At 36.0% G+C, this 25,361-nt stretch overlaps 1 protein-coding gene across 3 annotated transcripts in view; it reads right to left on the bottom strand.

Annotated features, from left to right (window-relative positions):
- Nucleotides 1-24,922, bottom strand: part of dnmt3ab (DNA (cytosine-5-)-methyltransferase 3 alpha b) — a 102,124-nt gene extending 77,202 nt beyond the window's left edge. For 2 of the 3 annotated variants that reach the window (XM_056476337.1, XM_056476336.1), the window contains exons 1-3: nt 24,789-24,922; nt 22,540-22,634; nt 12,031-12,132 (exon numbers count right to left, since the gene is read on the bottom strand). In XM_056476337.1, the coding sequence (XP_056332312.1) occupies nt 12,031-12,132; nt 22,540-22,620 (183 nt within the window). In that variant the 5' untranslated portion in view covers nt 22,621-22,634; nt 24,789-24,922. The remainder of the gene's footprint in view (nt 1-12,030; nt 12,133-22,539; nt 22,635-24,788) is intronic. The other variant, XM_056476338.1, reaches the window with a different exon arrangement.
- Between the last annotated feature and the right edge of the window lie 439 nt (nt 24,923-25,361).

Consider the following 25,361-nt stretch of genomic DNA (forward strand, 5'->3'; position numbering starts at 1 on the left):
GTATAAAATGAAAAAAAAAAAAACTCACAATATCAGGTCACCGGAAGTTTATCAGTATGGGAACAACACTAGCTCGGCATATACCCTATCGAGTAGGGGCAGAGCTTTCTTTGTGCGCATCATTTCCTCATAGCAAACTAACGGTAAGAGGGGCGTAGTTAAGAATATTGTAGCTTATGCTATCAAACTGATGACAAATGTTGTCAAATGGGCAGAATTTGATTGAAGATTACCAAAACAAAACAATTTCAGTAGATTAATTTACACAGAAAAACCTAAAAACCTAACAAGTCCACCTAACAATGTGCGCAAGCAAAATAAGCATTGTTAATTTTGCTTTCACACATACTGTAGGAAACCTTCTAAAACTAAAAATGTCTTTACTGTTTAATAGATCAATTAGTTCTATTAGATCTAAACATCATTAAAAAATAGGATTTGAATAGTAAAGCTACCATTTGGTTTACGTTCAGATGAAAGCCCTCTCAAGTCACGTCAGACACACAAAGGCCTGCATGTCTGCATATCATGTACAGCGAATAACTCATCTAAAACCTCGACAGACATCACTCATCAGCATCAACCACCTGCTTAGCATGTGCAGTTGAAGCCAGACTGACACGAAAGGCTGGCGAAATGCAGACAAACAGACTGGGAGCCCACAGAGAGCTGGACCTCCAGTCTGACAGTGGCATTTCTCTTTAGAGGAGCAGCTGCCGCTCCGCCTCGGTGCCTCGAGATGTCAAAGCCGCTCTCATGAAACAGAGATTGAACAGCGATCTGACACAACGCAACCGTTACTCGACAGACACTGAGAGGAAAAGACCATTTCCTGAAACGTCTGTTGGACTGTTTGCTCTCGTGTTAGTTCTCAATCAGTATGCAAATGCTGGAAGATTTAAACCAGTCAAGTTGTTCAACAGCATACCTTTGACAGTTTAACTTGTCATAGCAAGACTCTGGGTGATGGTGGAAAAGTTGACTATAAGCGGGGTTAGCGAGGCGTGCCGCCCACAAATGCTGGATTTCTGGGTTTTGTTCAGTTTATTTCTTTCCATTTGCTTCATTTGTCATTCGGCATTACAGAGAGGACATGGTATGGGAGGAATGTTCTGCATTTGACTGAGGTGATCCGGTGCTGTGAGACAAATGTGTGTTTTTTTTTTTAAATGTGCTTCCTTTGAAAAAAAAAATAGGCGCGTCTGTTGAAAAAAAAGTGCAATAGTTGGGCTGGGTTCACATTTAGCATTGTTCACACTTGCTGTTATGGAATTGGCAGTTTTCGCTACTCATTTCTCACTGGTCAGCAGTCAAAAAGGCATTGAACAGTTTGTTTTTATTAGCAAAGTTGAACTTTTTTCTCACTTGAGCTGCAGAAGGAAGACGTTTTGGTAAAAGTAGGTTTTAGGGGCCGTTTTAGGTTTTAGGGTTAAGTTTATTTATAAACTAATTTCAAGAGGATCACGTGCTTATGATTGTCCACGGCTGGCCCCACATCAGCTTACGATTGATTCACCAATCAGATGATTCCTAACTCACTATAAACAAAGACTAAAGGACACTCAAGACATGTCACTTCAGTACTTCCCCTACCATTATTCTAGGGGGGCGCCCCGCCCCCCTTAAAGTCAATTTAATTGTATTTTATATATAGCTTCAGATCACAACTTCTTTTAATAAACAAGCTAAATAGCCATATGTAATATCTTATTTACACAACGGCATGTGATTTCTGTCTCTACATGGTCGCGCGATTACAAATTTCTGCTCTCTGAATTGCGCATGGAGTTCACACAGACACTCTCTGCTGTATGGGAATGAGAGTGTGCCCGCCACATCTGACAGGACCGAAGATGCTCTGGTATATTATGCATAGCCTACATCAGCCACGACACAGGTAAATGATGTGTGGGAGCGTAATTCGCTCATCACAGCAGCTACACAGATGCAATGGGACCTCTGTTTAGTTTATTGGCGCGACTTGCACGAGTGAGGCTCTCTTTGTTACAAGTGCAGCCATTGTATCTCCAGTGTTTTGAGCTGCTGTGACACGTTCGCCTCGTTCTAGCGTCTCATCCAATCTGACCTCTCCCAGAAGCTCCGCGAGTCTCCTGCAAATTTATACCGGCCTCGTGATCCCTAATAATGACTTAATATACTCAGAAATTATGGCGAAGAGAGTGAATGAGCAAGAAAACAGATCGCAAGAGGCACAGTGATGTTCTAAGCATTACATTTCTTCAAATAAATGAATAGAGCAGTAAAGATATCTCGAGTGCAAATCCCTCTATATCTCTCATTGAGGGATCTGCTGTCATTAGTTGGAGACCAGCAAAATATTTGAATGGTCCTGCATGTATTTAGGCCTTTTTACATATATAACAACTTAAAGTTCTGTTTTGACAATATTGCAAGTTCACTAAAAGCTGGCTGGAATTATTAGATAAATAAAACTTTATTTTTTAACATGAATATTTAATAATATACATTCTTGTAATACACTCATTGTTATAAACAGTAGTTTATAGGCCTGTTTCATTTTAGTAAAGAAGTATTAGATTTATAGGTGTGCATTGTAACTTCTTATGCATCAAATGTGCACTCTTGTTTTTTATTGAGACATGTTGAATTCTTCCTTCATCATTTGCAGTGTTTCCAAATTGCATTGTAATTTTTCATAAAAATCTTTATATCAGTGTTATATTATTTTCTGTGGCGGTTCATTCTGCTGTGGCAACCCCTGATAAATAAGGAACTAAGCCAGAGTAAAATGAATGGATGAATAATTTTCTTTAAAGCTGCTTCTGGCCATGACAAGTTCACACCTAAATGGCATTCTTCATTTATTCTTTTAGGTAAGGCAAGATCTTCTCTTAAGGTTTATACTTGGAGGGAAAATGTGCTTAATCCATTATAAAGCTTGAAGCATTAGAATCGGTGCTCAGTATCAGCCAATTACCATGACAAGGAATCGGTACTCAATATCAGCTGCAAAACTCCTGATCGGAGCATCTCTAGCTTTGACCCAACTTGGCTGTCAGAGCCGCAATACTTTCCCTGGATGTACAAAACTAATCTTGATAAGTCAGTAAATGCACCCTTAGGAAAAAGAAGTATACTTAAGTAAAGGTCAAGTATAAAAGTATACTTTATTTAGTAAGTAATTAGGCCATTAAGATACACTGCAGTGACAAAAGCTGCACAAATTTTTAGCTTGAACGGTTGAACAATTTAAATAATTGTTCAGTTTTTTTGCTGCTGTCATTAAAAGAAACAAATTAACACCATGACTCCTTGTGTCAGTGTCAGTCTGAACAGCCGCACCACGCATCACCCCCAGTACAGTAAAACTGTAAACCTAGGGGAAGCACTTCACTTGAATAGTTTTGAATGGGGAAAAGTATAATGCTCAATATGGTGAATGATGCCTCGCATACTAGTACAGTTGCAAATCATCTATCGACATAGACTGACGTTTCTCTGGGGGAGAAGCTCCGACCTGACGTGAGCTTTTACGACAGTTTGTATGAAAACCGAACACGAGGTACAGTCCGTACTGCCAAGCGCACATCACATGACAGCAACTACTCAAACGTCCACAAACTTGCTGTCTACAAATTTTGTTAGATTCGGATGTTTAGAAACTAAACAAATGAGGCAATTGTTGATTAATTTTATTGGTGATTCCAAATATATAATGTAATTGTAAGCTTGGCAAACAGTTTTGGAGAATTTGATGTTTCCTCATTTAGACAGAATGCCCAAGCATACTGCTTGAGAGGTTTTTCAAAGATGGCTGAGTGAAATGACTTGCCTTAAAGGGACTTTGCTATAAATTATCAGAGTTTCTTATCTCAGTATCTTCCTCTTGAAGAGCCATCCACTTTTCCCAAGTATTGTGGTGTTCAATTTTGCATGAGAACTCACACTAACTTCCAAAAAAAAAAAAATGCCCTCAAGTTCAATCGAACACAAAAATACCCGGAAAACTGTGAAACAATGGCATTGGCTGCAGTGCAGTGATCAAAACAATGTGGTATGCTTTGATATTAGCACCTTCCTTATGTGACCTAGAAACAAATCCCCCCCATGTGTATCTGCTGTACAGAAGTTTGGAAATGCGGACAGGCAGCATAAGGGAGGGTTGCTTTGTAAATCCTGTGTCTAAAAATAGCACTGTGGAAAACAATGCTGTTACCATTCAAGATGAAAAACAGATCAGATTTTCCGAGTTCCGGTCATCGCTCTTGATTTGCCATTTAGAGCCAAGACGTTTTAGCAAAGCAGTCAAACATAAGAGTGCCAACAAAGTCCTCCACATCAGCAGTCAGCACCTCTATGAGAGATGACTCAAACATTATTCTATCTGTCTTCACGTGGCTTACATTTCACAGAGTAAGACATCGCTCTCCTCGCAGGACCGCAATTACCTGTTGAAGGAACGGGATAGCGGGATAATACAATCAGAAAGTCCTCAGGGGAAGGCAGGAGAGGATGTGGGCCAACCGAACATCCACATGCCCTGACATGCCCTCGTGGATTAATTATGCAAGAGCTCGGATTATTTTCAAAAACAGAAGTAGTGGCTCCGGAGAAGTGAGGGGATGTTTAAGAGGAAGTGGACAAGAACTTTTTGCTGGTTGTTCAAACTACTTATTTAAAATGAGCTGAATCAACACAATTCTTGAGAGAGTTTTTTTGGAACAACTTAAATGTTTTATGTCCACTGAAATCTGTAAATACAATTAAGTTTTGTGTTGGGACAACATGAAGGAATTGTGTGAAACCCAGAATATGCTTGGTTTCTGGGTTCCACACAATCAATTTGAAGGACAACATGAAGGAATTAAGTTAACTTTTTAGTTAATTTAAGTGGATTGAACATAAAACAATTAAGTGGTCCCCACAAAAATTCAAGAGTTGTGTTTCTTCAGCTAATTTAAATAAGTAGTTTGAACAAGCAGCAAACATAATATTTTGAGTGAATGACTATTCCAATGAGTAGGGCAAACGATCCATAGGGAGTTCCCAAGAGCCGGGTGAGCTATTCCCAACTGGCTCAGTCCCTAACAATGGTCCTGAGTGATTTGTCAGGAATGTGCAAAACAAGCTACAACACAAACATGTTTGCTATACACCGACTGTACACATTTATAACTCCTTTACAATAAATATATTGACAGATTTCAAAAGCCTTGCTTTTGCATTTTAGTGACTGTAATCACAAAGTGGATGCTGGCGGTAAATGCAGGATCTGAAATTAGTTATAGATGATATGAAGAGTTTGAATGCAAAAACCAAAAAGTGCCATCTGAAATGTTCTTCTAAAATGAGAATTTTTCTCAGATTGCTATATTTATGTTCACTGAAGGCAATGAAAATGACGTATTAATTGCCATAAAAGTGAAATTACTCAACTTACTGTATACGTAAAGCCTGAAGAAAAATTCTCATTTTAGGAGAGAATTTCAGATGGCACTTTTTGGTTTTATAGACGACTCCCATAATGCTATCAGCTGATATCTGCATATTTTAATGTTTTTTGTTATCAGCTGTCCAATAAAAAAAAAAAAAAAAAATATATATATATATATATATATATATATATATATATATATATATATATATATATATATATATATATATATATATATATATATATATATATGGGCCAATAATCATGGATTATTAGTGTTGCTGGCTGATCTACTTCTACTAGGCATGAAAGTTTTGATTGTTGTCTTCCACGTGATGTGACATGTTATGCGCAGCAGACAAACACTTTAGAAGAGATTATGCTAGAGGGAACTGGTTAATGTGCAGTTATTTTTTTGGAATCCTGATGTTTTCTTTGTTTTCTGTACTTAAGATGTTCGAATCAAATAAGCTGTTGTTTTGTGTGCTTGTATGTGTGTTTTTTTAAACAGGCTCAGAAACATTTATATAAATATTTTATTTACCACTCTATACACTGTATTAGTTATCAGTTTCCAAATATAAACAGTATCGGCCAACATTTCCACATCTCTTTCATTCCAAATTTGAGTCTGTCTGTTTCAATCACCGAGGCTAGGTGGCTAAGTGGTTAGCATGGTTGCCTCACAATCGTGGGTTCATGGTCTTTTTCGTGTGGAATTTGTATAAATTTGCAAGTTCACGTGGATTTCCTCTGGTGGATTTCCTCCGGTTTCCCTCACCGTCTAAAGACATACGATATAGTTTAATTGAATACACTAAATGATAGAAAAGCAACAGTAACTCAAATAACCATTCGTTACAACCGAGGTATGCAGAAGAGCATCTCTGAACACACATCTTCAGCAGCAGAAGACCACACCGGGTGCCACTCCTCTCAGCTAAGAACAGGAAACTGAGGCTACAATTCACAGAGGCTCACCAAAATTGGACTATAGAAGATTGGAAAAGTGTTGCCTGGTCTGATGAGTCTCAATTTCTGCTGCCACATTCGGATGGTAAGGTCAGAATTTGGCATCAACAAAATGAAAGCATGGATCGATCCTGCCTTGTATCAACGATTCAGGCTGTTGATGGTGGTGTAATGGTGTGGGGGATATTTTCTTGGCACACTTTGGGCCCATTAGGGCCTAATTGAGCATTGTGTCAATGCCACAGCCTACCTGAGTATTGTGGCTGACCATGTCCATTCCTTTATGACCACAGTGTACGCATCTTCTGATGGCTACTTCAAACAGGTTAACGCTTCATGTCATAAAGCGTGAGTCATCTCAGACTGGTTTCTTGAACATGACAATGAGTTTCCTGTACTCAAATGGCCTCCACAATCACCAGATCTCAATCCAATAGAGCACCATTGGGATGTGGTGGAACAGGATCTTCACATCATGGATGTGCAGCCGACAAATCTGCAGAAACTGTGTGATGCTATCATGTCAATATGAAGCAAAATCTCTGAGGAATATTTCCAGTACATTGTTGAATGTATGCCACAAAGGATTAAGGCAGTTCTGAAGGCAAAAGGGGGTTCAACCCGGTACTGGTAAGGTGTACCTAATAAAGCGGCCACTGAGTGTATACATAGACATAAATCTCAGACGAAAGTTAAATCTCTTATTTGACAGAAAAGCCAAATAAAGACAAAGAAGAAACCCAGGAAATCGCATAAAGATAAATCTAAATAAAGAGAAATCTTCTCACAGAAACATTTATTTCAAGCACTGCCACAAAAAGACTGTGTTACTAAAAGATGAACAACAATCTTTCAGCCTAGGGTGGAGCCAGAATGTACTTGAAAAATGATTTGGGACAAAAATGATGCAATTTAGTGGAAACCTATGTGAGTGGTGCTCTGTAGTGCAGCACAATTTAGAACAGCAGGAGAACACAGATACAAAACAGTGTCTTCCAAATTCATCAGCGCCGTCTGTCCTTCAGTGCACACGAGTTGGGCAACAGCACAACACACATTTTCAGACACTGACAGAACATTATCGGATGCCATGATTGCAAAGCTACTAATTGGTATTTGATGATTATGTAAAATTAGACATTTAAAATTAGATATGCCATTGTTTTGTCCTACAAGAACAAAATCCTAACAATCCCAAAAATTTCGCTCAAGCAGCAAAATCATGGCCAGAATCATTTAGTGTTCAGCCGTCTTGTACTTTTGTCGAATTTTCATATACACAGGGTTTCTGCAGGTTTCATCAAGTCAAATTTAAGACTTTTTAAGACCCTTTTAAGACCATTAAGAATGTAATTTTAGACTAATACATGGTTAAACAGGTTTTTTTTTCCTAATGACTCTGTATTATCATGAGGAATCATATAACTGTTTTCTTTCCCTGATTAGGGACTTTAGTGCAGTATTTGCTGTAAAAGTGTGTTTGTGATGCTGTGAATTGTATCTCTTTGCAATAAAAAACTTAAATATAAAGAACAAGGTTTTATTCAGATGTATTGTTGGTGATTGGCTAGATTTCCCGATTGAGTACTTTTACTTGGACAAAGCAAAATTAAGACCTGTTTAAAATGATTTAAGACCTACAACACAATATTTCAGTGAATTTAAAATACAGTTTTTGAAATTAAAGACATTTTAAGACTTTTTAAGAACAAGTGGACACCGTGTATACAGTGCTTTGCTTAAGATCAAAGTTTGTACTATTTAGATTCTCCTTTTCAGATACAAAGTTATTCTGCAATTGCTGAATTTAATGCTAAGTTTGAATTGCAATAGATTTCCTGCATATTCTAGGCATAGACTTACATTCAAAAACATTATCGTATTCGCAATTAAAACGTGCGAGTCTGATGTGCAATATCACCAGTTGTCAATACATGCTCTCTATCCAATGTGTGATTCACGTCACGTGATGTTAATGGTAACGTGCATTGAAAAACTAGTTTAAACTAAGCTATGAGAGTTGTATTAATCCCTAAACTTCTATATATTGTATATATTGCATGCATCTGTCATCATAAGCATACAACTTAGCATTTATTTTCAAACAGTTGGCTTAATTTTCAAGTATGATACAGCAGGTTATATCGTGCCTTGATTTTTAATTTTTTGTCTAACTTGCTTAGACAAAAGTCTTGTCACTTACAGAAATAATGCACAGTATAGAATATAAAGTTATGGTGCAGTAGAAAAAGAATTAATATTGTGTATGACTCCCATGAGCTTGGAGGACTGCATCCATACATCTCTGCAATGACTCAAATAACTAATTAATAAAGTCATCTGGAACGGCAAAGAAAGAGTTCTTGCAGGACTACTAGAGTTCATCAAGATTTTTTGGATTCATCTAAAATGCCTCCTCCTTCATCTTCTCCCAGACATGCTCAAAAATGTTCATGTTTGGTGACTGAGATGGCCAATGCTAGAGCACTTTGACCTTCTTTGCTTTCAGGAACTTGAAAGGCTGAAGTATGAGAAGGAGCGCTATCCTGCTGAAGAATTTGCCCTCTCCTGTGGTTTGTATTATAATGGGCAGCACAAATGTCTCAGGGTGTTGATGTTGCCATCCACTCTGCAGATCTCTCGCATGCCAGAATACTGAATGTAACCCCAAACCATGGTTTTTCTTTGATCAAACTTGACTGATTTCTATGAGAATCTTGGATTCATGCAGGTTCCAATAGGTCTTCTGCAGTATTTGTGATGATTGGAATACAGCTCAAAAAAATCTACCTTCTGACACTTTTCCAAATGATAAACTAGAAGTCAAGTTATTATTTGTTGCTCTTACAACTGGGATTGATGACAAGACTTTGTCGGGTAGTGTAGGGTTAAGGGGTAAACTCTAGTTTCTCTGTTTCTCTCTGTGTTTCCTTTAAATAAATCTTGTGCTTTATATCGCTCCATTTCAAACAGGTTAAAATCAATTGCTATTTGTGAGTTTACATATGAAGCTGTTTTGTTGATCATGATGAAATCTATTTGGGTTTGAATAATTGTTTTCAAGAGTGAATTATACTGTTCGTAAAAATAAATGAATCAAATCAAATCAATGAATAAAATGAATCAAATCAAATAAAAATGCAAATCTTACAAATTACAGAGACCAATGGTTCTTAAGGGTAAATAATAAAGAATTACAACAAAAATAAATAAAATATAAAAAAAACTAAATCAGTGAGTTGCAAAAATCTATTTTTTAACAAAAAAATAGAGGAACTGCCTTATAGCTGGTTGGTTCAGTTCATGGCATAACACTTTAGGTGTACAAATCAATTGCTCATATACATTTGTGATATGCATATCTACATATCGATTTGCAATTCCTGTTTATAGTAAATAAAAACATGTATACTATGTTCGTATCTATTATTATATGTGCATATTCCTGATTATTAATATCAACCTGAACAGTATGTTCATCTAAGTTCATTTAAGTTTATTTAACTTGCCGGTTTTTTAGACTATACTTAAATTGTTCAGTTCACCAAACTTAGTACTAAGTTTGGTGAACTGAACAATTTAAGTATAATCTACAAAACCAGCAAGTTAAATAAACTTAAATATGCAAGTTTTGCAAGACTCCATTACACAATTAAATAGAGACAGCGAGTTTACTCAATTAATTTAGTTTAGTCAACTTATTAGGGTTTTCAGTGTGTAATTATAAAAAACTAAAACTATGGGTAATATTTACTGATGGATGTACTATGAACGCAATATACAAGTTGTATTAACTATAGTCAGAGATTTACGAATAGAGATTTACTAACTGTTTGTATTGTGAAGTCCTAGTTGGGAAACCTTGGCTGTTTCTCAATTCCAAGAACGCAGAGAATGGACTTGCGTTCTTGTGGAGACCGGTCTTGCCAGGTGTCCTCGGAAGAACAAACTCGGGAGACCGCGAGGGCAGAGAACGCATCCTATGAGAAATGAGACGCTGCGTTCTTCCAGATGGTCACATAACCTTCACGCGTTTTAAATGGTAAATTACTTAAACATTACAGCATTCATACAACGATTTATTGTTTTTCCTCTTACAAATTATATACTAAAACATTAAAAATTCATAAAAACATTATAAATATATGTTGCGCAATATAAATAAAACAGATTTTAATACGAATTTTAGCAAACAAACACCCTTAATGTGTTCATTCCTTTATTAAGATGTTCATGGTAATTTTTACTTTCACCGTTTCATTTGGGGGAAACTCCTGAGATAAATAAGTGATATCTCTGAACTTTTATAATAAATATAAATAAAATGCTGCATTTCCCACCTCCACTCGCAATGACTTCTGGGACTTCCAAAGCGAGTTCGGTGTTCAAGTCTGCATCGGTGCATCCTCGATATCAAGATCACATCCGGGAAGTTTCACGCGTCCTCTGTTCTTATGGTCTTGAGTATTGGAACTGAACTTTGGCAGCTGATGATGACGTTCAACGAGAATACGAGGACCGCTGAAGAACGCATTTTTAAGCTCAGCCTAAGGACTTCCTTATTGTCCAGATAACTGAATTTTTAGAAAGATTTGATGTTTTGCATACCATTATTATGAAGTTTCATTCCTCAATTATCTGCAATTAGTTAAATCAACGCAAAAGTAAATCAACATATTTCAACCCACTATTTGAATGCAATTTTTTTTTTACTCCGAACCAGTGACCAGTTTTTTTTTTCTATGTATATATATATATATATATATATATATATATATATATATATATATATATATATATATATATATATATATATATATATATATATATATATATATATATATATATATATATGTATATATTATTTCTTAGATGGAAAATATGTTGAATTAATCATGAAATAAGAAAAACCCCAATAGAAACCCCCAATATCTTTAAAACTTCTCTCAAAACAAAACAAAACAAAAAAAGTCTTAGTTGTTGGATGATTGGTCTTTTCCTTCAGTTATGCATCAAAAAAAACTTTAATTTTTCAAAGGATTAATTAGGATTTTGAGCTAACTTCACTTGAAATCTTAAGTTTATGCATTTTCATAGTACATAAGTTAACTCATATTTTTAAGTGATAGGACCAAAATGCTAAATTTTAATTTATGTTCAGTCAACTTTACTTAATTGTTTAAGTAAAGACAACATTAGGGTTTACAGTGCACTTATACCTATGTCCAGCTGCTATTGCACTCCTGGTTAGATCTAAACTGCATTTCATTGCCTTGTACTTGTTCATGTGTAATGACAATAAAGTTAAATCCAATCTAATCAAACAAAGATATATAAATAAAAATCCAAAATTAATCAGAAAACTACTCCCAGAACTTAATTGTCCCATCTTCATTCTACATCTATAAAGATGCTTTGTCTTTTTGGTTGACCACAGGATGCAAAAAGTTCGATCAGTTCATACAATTTCTTTTACCCCTGATGTGTCATTACCAGCAACCACATGTTTGCGTGTTTACCCATTCCTAACCACTGCCAAGACTAACGCCTGGTGGATAAATGAAAATAAACCAAATCCCAAGGGAAGTTGGGTGTTTTGTGGTTTGGTTGAGTGTTGAGAGCTCAGTCTCCAGGATACTCACAGGGAGGTGCTTGCGTTTGCGGCCGGGCCGTCCAACCTTGCGGACAGGAGTGCAGAGTGAAGGCATCTCGTCAATAATCATGGTTTCCATAGAGCTTTCATTCTAAACAGACAGAAACGACCACCATCATTAACTTTTACTGCTCAACCAGACCTCAAAGTCAAGATTTCTGGCATTAGGTTGGGGTGATTTGGCTTTACCATGGTTATTTATGTATATTTTGAGACTCATATTCATCTAGTGTTTCATTTAGGTAGATTAAGTAGCAGATATTGGACTATTTCTGAAATAAGGGAGATTTTAAATAGAGACGTGCCAAAATATTGGCCAAGAACTGGTATCCTCTGGCAATTCTCCATATTAGCCTTTAAAAACAGCCAATAATCAGGACCTATTTTAGCCTGCTAAACAAAGCAAAATACATCAAATTTGGGCTTTTTTTGTGAGTACTTTGTGGAATGATTTTGAATTGGATGAAAATTAATGTAGCATTGCCACGATCTCCAGCGACCTAGCCTATGCAGATCGCTGGAGAACTACACCACACGAATTACAACAACCATAATGCCTTGCACCAATCGACACCCGCTACAGCTGTAAATATTCCACACACTCACTCACACACACAGCTGAAACTCATTCTCACTGATTCCCAGGACTATAAACACTGCACACACACACACACACACACACACACACACACACACACACACACACTGTTCACTGAGTCTTGTTTACCAGTATCATTACCAAGCGATATTCCTGTCTAGCCTTGCCATGCCTTTTGATCCCTGCTTTGTTTATTGTTTATGCTGTTTGCAACCTGCACCGACCTTTTTGCCTGTGACCATTACTATGCTTTTAGATTACCTTTATAATACTGTTTGCTACTGTTTTAACCATTGCCTGCCTGACTAAGTTGTAAATAAACTGCATTTGGACCCTTACCTCGGTTGTACCCAGACTCTCTTGTTACAAGCGTCTGGCTTTATTTTGCCTGGATGTAAATTAACCCTGACTTAAAAAGCTAAGAAATCTTCAGGACTTTGTTAATTAGTTACAATATATATATATATATATATATATATATATATATATATATATATATAATGATACTAGATATAATAATAATAATAATATGAAATTCCTTACATTTATACAGTACTTTTCTGGACACTCAAAGCACTTTACACATTTTTGGGGGGGATCTCCTCATCCACCACCACCAATAGTGATGACTAGTTGTTGAGAAACCAATATGAGACTAATTATTGCAAAACCAATATTAGACTAGTTATTGCGAAACCAATATGAGAGTATTTATTGCAAAACAATTTTGTTTAAATGCATTTTTTTTAATTATGGAATTATTTGAATTATTAAATATAACAAACAATCAGTATTGACAGATTTAACTCTGAATAATCAGTACACATTGTAAAACAATATCTGTAAATTACCAGTTTTCTGTATTTTGAGATTTATGCTTTTGTTTTTATTTTCCCCTATTTATTTATGCTTTTGAACTGCATTATGGGACCTTCATCTTTCTTCCAACAGCTTTCAACCTGAAAAAGTGACTTTTATGAACATTTTTAATAAATGCTGGGTTGGTGTTGTATATTGCAGTACAAAAATCTTGTAAGAAGCTGCCAGAACATTTTCTGTTATTTTACAGACTTACTTCTCTATATATTATTTCTTCTACATTATTGTACTTCAAACTACTAATATGTCAATAAAAGTCACTTTGCTAACCTGTACAGTTGAATTTTCAACATCAAAAGTCGACAGAGAGATCAACAACCCATAATGCAATTCACAATCGTAAATAAACAGAAAACACTTGTGAATCATTCATTCATTCATTTTCTTGTCGGCTTAGTCCCTTTACTAATCCGGGTTCTCCACAGCGGAATGAACTGCCAAATTATCCAGCACATTTTATGCAGCGGATGCCCTTCCATACCAATCTCTGGGAAACATCCATACACACTCACTCACTCACACTCATACACTACGGACAATTTAGCCTTCCCAATTCACCTGTACCACATGTCTTTGGACTGTGGGGGAAACCGGAGCACCCGGAGGAAACCCACACGAACGCAGGGTGAACATGCAAACTCCAATAAAGAACAGCCAACTGACCCAGTCGAGGCTCGAACCAGTGACCTTCTTGCTTGCTACCTACTGCGCCACAGCATCGCCTCACTTGTGAATCACAAAACAGATATTTTCTATGAAATTTAGTATATAATTAATGCACTTCATATTTTAAAAATGGTATAAAGCATAAATTATAATTAAAATATTAATTTAACTTAACAAGTGTTTGTGTATTTAGCCAAAATAGTTGATATTTATGTAAAATAATATTAACCATCATCTCATCATGGATTTAATATGAGTTCATTGTTACAGTCATTGCATCAATTACAGTCGTTGCACTGATTTTCTGATTGATGTCTGCTCCAGCATGGAGTAATATAGATCCTTTTTATGCATTTATGATTATTAATAAAGTTGAATGTTTAAGAGCCTAGATTATATGATGACCTTGGTGTCATCCCACTTCAGAGACAAACTGGAATAATGTGTGTGTGATTGCTTTTTCTGTATGCCAAATGATTTGTTTCCTCAGGATCTACCCAGTCAGGTCAGAAGTCATGGAGGCCTTCTGAGTGGACCTGGACTCTTGAAGAATTGGAAACAACTGTTTTCTTAGTTATTTGCCATTTTGTGTGTAACATCTTTTAAATTGAATTCCTTTGTATGTAAGCTGCCAGTTTGGATGTAGATTGTACCGGTTTTTAACCAGTTTTGATACAGACGTCTGAGAGTACACTCAACCTTGGGTGAGAAACAGATTGTACTTTGAATGTGCGTGTTCTATTCCTTTGTGTACCATTTCACAAGTCTGGGGTCAGCTCTGAACAACCTAGTGACTGTCTAACGTTTGCATGCTTGAGATATTGAGATTTCGTTCAGAATTGTACGCACGCACCCACATGGAAATGTTCCTATATCTATGATGCAGTTAATGACATTATGCAAGAGTATAATTGTTGATGTTTTGAGATTGTAAGCAGAGCGGCCTACGAACTCTGTGAGTGTTGAAGCTGGCTTCTGTGGATGAAAGTACAAACTATCTTCAGTAAACTCTTTTTAAATGAATCTCTGACTCCAGCTCTTCTTCATCTGACAGACTGGTCATTTTGGGGGTTAAAACTGTAAATTTTCCCTACAACAATTTGTATCCTTAACCTTTACGTGCCAAAAATTGAAAACCTGAATTAGCTGAATAAGATTTCTAAATGTCACCCAACAAATTGCATTTTGGCGACAAGGTTATTCAGATAATGAGAAAAGCCGGTGTTTGAATGGCATCTTCTTTTGAGCTGAGATAAGTGAGGGCTGACACAGCCGTGGAAAGACCGCAAACTCTCTGGGCTCTCTTGACACAGTTACAAAGACATTCAATGCTTCATTCTCTGCCCTCATTCACTTTCTCTTTGTTTAACACAACCGTGTCTTCCCTCCTCAACAATAGCCACTCTCCGTCCAGCCAAGCACCCTAGGGTGGATGGAGAAGAAGAAAAAAATAAAAAAAGATGATCCTAATGTAGCCGCTGGGCAAAATGAAGCCACCGGCTCTAAATCTGAATGCAAATGTGGATTCTGTCCGAGTCTGCCATGACTACTGAGAAGTCCAGCATGGACAGAAGATGGCGGGACACCACTGGAATTTACATTCATGTTTGCGACTACAAGGTACACATTTAATCGATTCTTAATTTATCTAGGAATTAAACACACAACCTTGGGTCGAATTTCACTATCTTAAACCTTGTTAGTCCTTACAAACACTTTTTTTAATTGTGTTTAGTTTATTATGTGACCCTTTTGGTTCTGTTTTGGCAAAAACTAGCCCATACAGATCGCTGGAGAACTACAAATCTGTCACCAATTGGACTACAAATCTTGTCATGCACTTCACACACACATCTGTTCCAGTTTTCCCTGATAACACACAGACACAGCTCTCCACTGATTCATTACCTGGACTATAAAGACACCTCTCATTTCCACACACATTGCTGAGTCTTGATCATTGTATTGTAGCATTACGAATCTTTATCCTACCTAGTCATTCAGTGTTTGATCTTTGCCTGGTTTCCGTTATTGATTCTTTGCTGCCTGTACTGACTACTTGCCTGTTTTTGACTATGATATTGAATTACCTGTGTGCTACTGTTTGTTCCTGTGTTTGACCATCTGCTGCACGTTTATTCTTTGTTAATAGAACGAATGATGGATAAAACGACGCTTTATAAAATACTGAAACAGTCGAAGCAAATGTGTCAAAGCTTCGAAACGTTTCGATACCCGTCTCTACAGTGACACCTGGTGGTCATTTTTTATGAATGGCTCTAGAACAGCTTCAGCAAAGCAACTTAAAGTATTAAACCTCACGTTGTAGAGGGTTTGAGGGATTTAGTGAAGCGGTGAAATTCATGACTAGCATGCAGAGATAATGGGTTTAAATTCAGGGCCATGTAGCTATAGATGTTAGTTTTTAAATGCACTGTTCTTGTAATGTTTTTTGTTTTAACAGTGGTCTGACATCCGAATGAACACTTTGTGAATAAATATGTCTTGTTTTGATCATATAAAATTAACATTATTAAAATACATCAAGTCAGAACTTCAGAGAATTTGTTAGGATTTGAACTCTTGCTGTTTGCCGTTGTAACTTTGTGTTCACGCACAGTCCACTAGACTAGATGAGACGTTTTTTCAGACCCTGTCAGTCAAAAGCAGATTTGCCTGGTCTCGAAATGCTCCTGAAATGACAGATGCTTTGAATCGGTTTCGAAACATCTAGGTCACCTGACCTAAGTGTTTCGGATCATGCTTTGGTGCAGTGTTTCAAAACACTTGCGCTTCTGGATCTCAAAACTGTGTGGAAACGTAAGTTTCACGTCAGCCACCCCAAACCTGCCTGTGGATGAGCATGGGACAATAACTGGTTTTAAGGTTTACCGGTACGTATATTAAGAGCATTATTTTTAAGTGTTTTTTATGTGTTGTAAGCAAATCTGTGTTTTTGAAGCTAATGAAGGTGGTCAATGGTTTATTTTAATTATGTAGCCTGACATGTTCACTGTACCAAAATATTATAAATGTTTCCTAAAATGTAATATATTGTGCTAAATGGGAAAGAAGTTGTTGTTAAGACATTTAAAAATAAATTATTTTACAGCAGTAAACACAATACCATGAAACCGTGATATATTTATACAAGGTTATCATACTGTCAGAAACTTATACCGGCCCATACCCTTGGATCCTCAAGTCCATTGTCAGCATCCTTTCATGACACCAATATTTCATCCTAGTGCCACTTACGGTAAAAAAAGTCAGGGATTATATGACCGCTAAACATTTTTTTGTCATAAGGGTTGATGTTGTACAGAAATCTATGTTTGTGTAAGTAAAAATGTAAAGAAATATTTTTAAATATATATATTTTTTTATATATATATATTTTTTAAATAAATATATAACTGCAGGTTAGCTATGTTTACATATAGTAAATTTAACTTTGAAAAGCTATTCGTTATTAGTTAGTTAGTTCAAGTTTTTAATAGCTAATAAAGTTACGGTAACTAATAACCTTAACGTTTCCAAATTTGATTGTAATGCAATAAAAGCTGCTTTAAAACAATACTTATTAAGCACTATGCAAATAAACTTACATTGAACTGAATAAATGAAATATAAAGGAAATATAAAATTCTTTCAAATATTTGATATACATTTAGTAAATGTTAATAATGTTATTATTATTATTATTTCAAAGCAGAGTTCTGTAAATCTGTGACCTCTCATCAATGCTCTTTTCCAGTGAAGGTCTTCCAACATATTCATGACTAAGACGTCCTGCTAGCCTCACACGATGTTCTCATTACGCTACAAATACACAAACAAAACGTTTCAACAAACAAAAACAAAGGGTGTGCTCAAAAATCCACTGTTGCCTTGTGTGAACTCAGTAACACCGTCTACATCTTTGCTCTATTTCTGTCGGCAGCCGGTTATTTAAGGCAAGAGCGGTTGCCAAGCAACAGGACTGCGAGCGTAGCACGGGTCCATGGGTGCAGGGGCGAGGAAGAATGAATTCCCCTGTAAATCAGCCTTTCCTACACACTCGCCAACACCCACGTCACTGAACACTCATACACACACTATCTCTGATAATAATTCACTCGCGTTTACTAATTACGTCCTCCTAAGACTCAACGCTGACACCCGATAGCCCCACTGTGGAAATGAATCATGGACAGTTAGAATGATATATTGAATGAGATACTGTGTATGATACTGATGGATTTGAGGAGAAAGTATAGTTCTCGCTCACAAACACACACTTGTATTGGGGGTTTATGAGGACTCTCCATTGGCATATTGTAATTTATTATTTATATATATATACATACATATATATATATATATATATATATATATATATATATATATATATATATATATATATATATATATATATATATATATATATATATATATATATATATATATAAAACACTTATTATAATGTCTAACCGTACAAATAAACCTGTGGCAAGTATGATTTTAACAGTTTTGAGTTACAAAGACACATGTCCTCATAAACTACCAAGGGCATGTCCTCATAAAATACCTCAATATTGTAATACATATGTCATTAAACAAATCTGTACCGCTCAAACCAGTGCGCGCACACACACACACACACACAAAAAAGAAATGTCCCATTAGCTACATTTCTGTCTACCTATTTTTATGTGCATTTTGGATATACGCATAAAAAAACATTTGATGGAAACGCCATAATGCGCATACATTTTGAAAATGCGCATTAAAAACATATGTGCATAATTGAGTAGGATCAACTTTTTATTCGATAAGTAAAGATGCGCATTATGGAAACAATTTTACTGAACAAATTCTAGTATGTGCATTAAAAAAGGTCATGTGATTTTGCTCACAAAGAGATCCTGTGATAATAAAATATGTGTGAATGGACAAACCAGCAGCTGAGCACATTGTAAAAGATCTGAAATGTTGTTTTAGTCATTCTAACCTTTATGCGATATTCCAGTTTTACGCATAAATTTAATTTGTATCTTTAGATGGAAACATAGCTAGTGCTTGTTTGGAAGTTAATAAGGAACGATTCTGATTCTTCAAAACATTTTTTTTTTCATTTGAAGAAAGATTTGTTTCATAATGGTGTGAAGGATTATAAATGACAGATTTCATTTTTGAGTGAACTTTGCCTCTAATTTTTACATAAAATGTGAGACAAATTGATGTGGTTTTATTCTTTATGACAAAAATATCACAAGTTTGTTGTGATTTTAAAAATATGCACGTTGACATTATCGAGTGTTACTTGCATTGCCAAAAAAACGCATTTTAAGATTCTTAAAGCATTCAGCTTGTGATGAAGTCTATTAGAATGTTATAATTAAAATTTACAAAGAATAATTTTCCCGTATGGGTTTTGTTTTTTATAAGATACATTATAGTTAAATAACAGCACACATGCATGAGTGCCGTTTTCCTAAATATCGGACCATGAGAAAGAGATCAATATAGTGGACTAGAACATTTAAAATCTCTGAAAACCACTGCAGTATCCCGTCACTTGCTTCGAATGCTATCACTCGATTGAATGGGCGTTTTCAGTGGTTATCAGCTGATAGAGATGGGCCAGTAGGGGCCTTCTGCACCTACTGGTAGGCTCAGAAGGCTGTTATCATCCATCCACATAGTTAATCAGCTATACTAATAGAGAAGACTCCAGATCCAGATCTGTTTATACATTACTGTGACGGTTGGGTTTAATGTTGGGGTAGGGTTAGACGTTAATAAAATACAATTAATGGGAAATTTAATAAATAATATAAATCATTCTTGTTAACTTCCAGCCGCAGCTGTACGTGATCTATAGCTGATTAACCGTGTGGATGGATGATAACAGCCTTCTGAGCCTACCAGTAGGTGCAGAAGGCCCCTACTGGCCCATATCTACCAGCTGATAACCACTGATAAAGCCCATTCAATCGAGTGATAGCATTTCAATCAGCTGATCTCGATTGAATTAATTGTTTTTTGAATAATTTGTGTCAATGATTCAATGATCACATTGTGAACACTCTATATATTTGGTTTTTATATGAATAAGTCAGCTTGAATGAATCGTGTGAATGAATCCTTTAAATGAATGACTCAACTTATCACTCATCAAGACTCATTCATTCATTTTCCTTCAGCTTAGTCTCTTAATATTCTGGGGTCGCCACATCAGAATGAGCATATGTTTTACACAGCAGTTGCCCTTCCAGCTGCAACCCAGTAGTGGGAAACATCCATACACACTCATTCACACACATTCACTACGGCCAATTTAGTTTTATTCAATTCACCTATACCCCATTTCTTTGGACTGTGGGGGAAACCAGAGCACCCAAAGAAAACCCACATGAATACGGGGAGAACATGCAAACTCCACACAGAAATGCCAACTGACCCAGCTGGGACTCAAACCAGCACCCTTGCTTGCTTCTCACCTCCTCATCAAGACTGTTTCTAATATTTTTTTAATAAAATATTCTGTTTATAATATAATTTGTCAATTTAGCTGTAAAATGGAAAAACAAAAAATGATCAATATCTGAAGGAAATTAATTAATTGTGTTCTTTTGTAAAGTGGTTAATGGGTTTATCTATTGGTTTTAAATGAAACAATTAAAATAAAACTTCATCTTTATCATATTTAAGATGTTTCTTTTAGTTTGGGACTGAAGAGTTCATCCTGCAAAGTATTAGCCAACTGCATCAGCAATCAAACTGAACAAACAAATGAACGCATATAGCAAAGACATTGAGCTAATTAGCTAATCAGATAATCAGCAACTACTGACCAAATGTTATGCAGTGTTCAGAATTTCCATCTTATAATTACCATAATTACTAGATGACAACCCGGATGCTCTCCTCTGAGCTCTTCTAATCCACTTAATTATGCATTTCTATGACATAAATATGAATGCTAATGAAAAAATAAATCAGTGCAATTTAAGTAATAAATATACTAGTGAAAACTGATTTTAAAAAAAGTCATAAAAATGCCTTATAAAATAGTTATTCAGTTCTGTAGTAACTAAACTTTGTATACTGTAGTACTGAACGTCTTTAAATTTAGTCAATTATAGAGACTAATAAGACAAAAATTTAAATAAAAACAACAGTTTACTGCTAAAGATGCTGCGTTTGGCTAGTTTCCACACCATGATGCAATAGTCAAGTCAGACGCTCTCAGGAAATTCAGTTTACAACATGTAATTACGTTAGGAGATTTATGTGAGATTAAGTCAATATCTATAGTCTGTAGTACTGACATGCTGTAGATGCTCCTTTATTGGGAAACACTTTACTTGAAGGGGATGTTTATAAGACTGTCATGACACCTTTATAATCATGATATGACACGTCATGACAACTAGTATCAATCACTTTAAGTGCAAAGGTGACATAGTTTGAGATATCTTCATGACAACTGGGCATAACCAAATAATTCATAACCTGATTTGTCATGGCATCTTGACATTACCAAATAAACATAACTTGTCATAAATCTCACATAAACATGATTGTCATAAGGCTATTATAATTACGTCATTAATATTTTTCTGCTTACTTTTTTCAAGTGAACAAAATTAATTCGCCATCTAAATGTATTATACACAGTTATAATGGCTTGATGATAATCATGTTTATGTCAGATTTATGACAAGTTGTGCTGTCTAATAATGTCAAGTTGTAATTACAAGGATGCTGGTAGGTTTTGTTGTCTTGAAAATGTCAAGTTGGCATGACAAAGACAGGTTATGAAGTATTTGATTATGTCAAGTTGTCATAACAGACAACTTGACATAACTCAAACAATATCAAACAATATTATCATTGCATTTAAAATAGCATAACTAGGCAAATGACACAATGACAGTTGTCATAAAATATCATTAAAATTCGTCTTATGATTACCTCCTTCAAGTGAAGTGTAACCCTTTAATGCATCTAATTAATATTAAAAAGGTCACGATCATGAATATTAATAAGGCAACATAAGGATTCCATGCTGGATGAAGCATTAAAATGTCTCCACCCCATAATAAATCATTCATAATCACACTGGTCAACAGAATGATGCATACATTTAGTAACAATTTGAATTTAGAAGGTATCAAATGCATTTCCTTTAACTTTTGAAGAGTAAAAACATTTACAAAAAAAAAAGCTAAAGTTTTGCATTAACAAATTTAACACGAGGACCTGCATTTCCTTGCCATTGCAGTGACAGATGTGTAACTAGCCTTATTTAAGTCGGTCCACAGCAGGCCGATCATAAAAATGTCCAAGGACTCATTAACCTCTTACCATTTGATTTCCATTCGTGTCACAGTTGAAGTCGGAGCTCTTGAATGCAGCGGCGGCGGTGGCGACTGTGTTGGACGGCATCGCCAGACGAGTGACTGTTGAACACAATGCAAAAGTCGAAAGAGGTCAAAACAAAAATAAAAGAACAAAAAATGGTGACCCTCCTTCTTTAGGATCCCCTGTGAAAAGGAACACCATAATCAGAAGAAACAGCACTCAAAAAAACATTCAAAATAAAGAGAATAATGTTTGACTTTACCTTACATTGCCAAACTGAATTCTCAATAAGCAATAAAACATTAATTCTTATGCAGATTATTAGGAATTAGATCATGTCACATTTAAGTTGTGCATGAAAAATCAACCTTTGTAAAACTTAATTGTTCAGTTTACTAAATCTGAAAATAAAGTATTACTGGACTGACTCGTATGTTTAAAACGTATGCTTTCTCCGACTGCTACATGAAAACTCTCCTTGGAGGTGAAATATGAACTCTTCGCTTTATGGAATTTCCTATTCTCTCCCTCAGAGCGGTTTTAAAGGGGTCTGTACATTATATTCTTCACTCCCATGCATGTGCGCTTCAATGCAGCTTTCCTGTACAAGTAGGACACCAAAGTCCCATGAAATTAGATTTAGAGGTCAATAAATTAGGCGTCTATCGTTAAAGGAATAGTTGAGCAGTAAATTAAGTCTGACTTCTTAATTCTTCACATACTGTAAGGTCTTACCACACTGGTTTAACTTTCTTTCTTCCAGAGAAAACAAAAGGAGAGGTTTAGCAAAATGTTTGTGCTGCTTTTTTCCAAATTATTGAGTCAAAATGATTGAAGTGGCCAATTAAATTTAAAGTAGTTGTGGTCTCCAGTCAACCAAATCAACTAATTTGAACAAATTTCCTCATTTTGAATTGAAATTCTTGTATAATTTAAGCGATTACGTAATTCTTGACATGTCAGTAAATATTTTATATTTTCAACATATTATGCACACAATTAGTATTACTTACTTTTTTCAATATTTCTGCAAACAGTTCACAATTTGCAATTTTCCCAACTAGAATCTACAGCATTTTAGAAATCAAACTGATCCCTCTCAATGATCATAACATGATTCTATCTTTAAAGCTCCATAAAAAACTGTCCAACGAGTATTCATAAGTTATATGATAACTTTTCCCAAAATTAAAGCTTCTGATTTTCAAAACTAATTCACTCTTTGTATTTAGATACAGTGTATCAGAAAGCAGGTTTCACATCACTGATGCCAAATCTCATTTATCTTTTATTCAAGCTTTAAAAACGGATGAAAATTATTAATCATTTACATACAAGATCTAAAATCTACAATTGATACATAGTTTTTTACTTCAGGTGACTGAAAATAAAGTATCACAAATATCACTGGCTATAATCACTTATAATTGTTATCATGGTAATTACTAACTGAAATATTCTCTTAACTCTCACAACCATGACCATACAGTGTTGTTTGTTCATTTTTCAAAGATACAGTCATGGCGACTAAAATAAAACAAGATAACTTGGTCAATAAAATGTTTGAAAACTTATTTAATGACATTCAAATATTAATTTATTATAAGTTACAGTATATAACTGGTATTTTGAAGTAAAAGCTTGCCTCTAGTCAATGAAACATGCAAAAGCAAGTAATTAATATTCAATAAACGGTGAGATGTGTCGCAGGTACCCAATCACACGGTTCTTAATTGATCAGGTGTGTGTCATATTCTATAAAAGCCTAAAACCTCTCCTAATCATCCGCCTACTCGGATTATTCGGCCCTTACAAATGTCAGTCATTTGTAGCAGGCCAAGACGGCTTAAAAATGACACCCTCTCAAAACCTAGGTGAGCTGCCTGCCTACAAGTAATCTAAGCCTCATCTTTAAGCATTTATGTGCATCAAAAGCGCGCACGGAACAGAAATATACCGCGAAATGCTGTCTAGTTAGGCAGCTCGTGCGTTTTTGAAACACAGCCATTGTTTCAAATGGAGGGGTTTGACGCTGCGTGCCCTCGCCAGGCGCTGCAAATGAACGGCCGTCAAGTTCAAGCGCATATCGGGGTGTATAATCGCACATCTGTAGGAGCAGGAAAAAACCTCTGGACACATCGAGCCCACCCCCTTTCGTATATCGCCCTCCACAAAAACGGCCAGCCCCACGGCGGAGACTTATTTCGATGGCGGCTTCAGGTTTTAGATAAGTTAACGGCAGTGTTAATTACCCGCTTCGCCAAGTTCCAGGCCTGACCCCTTTTTTGTTTTCGCTGACTCCCGGATCCCCCTTCTGCTTCGCTCTCCCCGTCCTCCACCACCTCCCAGCCGGCCAGCTCTCCTCCAGATGCTCCGCTCACACTGACTGCAGCAGAGGCCGACGCTCCGCCAGCTCCGCCGGGTCCTATAGACCGCCAGGTAACAGATTTTCTTGTCAGAGAGCGTCTGGTGTGTTATGTCTAACTCACGAGTCTTCCTTAAAGTCAGATTGGGCCGAAAAAAACGCTATCTTTTTTTTCTAAATGCATGTTGTAGATCTAATCTTATAATGAAGGACCATGTGCATGTTTTTTGTTGGTATTTGAAATCAAAATGTCTTCCAGGGAAAATGACAGATTCTCTCTGGTGTGGTGACCTTTAGTAGGCCTACATTGTGCAGGACATGCTTAATCAGTAAATGGATGGGCTAGTTCCACAAATAAGTACGTTTTTGTTGTTAATACATTGTAAATCAATGGATATTGCATTTTGAGAGCCAATAATAAGTCATCCTAGTGGACTCATTGATATCAAGGCAAGATCAA

The sequence above is a fragment of the Danio aesculapii genome, chromosome 17 (assembly GCF_903798145.1).
Source record: "Danio aesculapii chromosome 17, fDanAes4.1, whole genome shotgun sequence".
Lineage (NCBI taxonomy): Eukaryota > Metazoa > Chordata > Actinopteri > Cypriniformes > Danionidae > Danio > Danio aesculapii.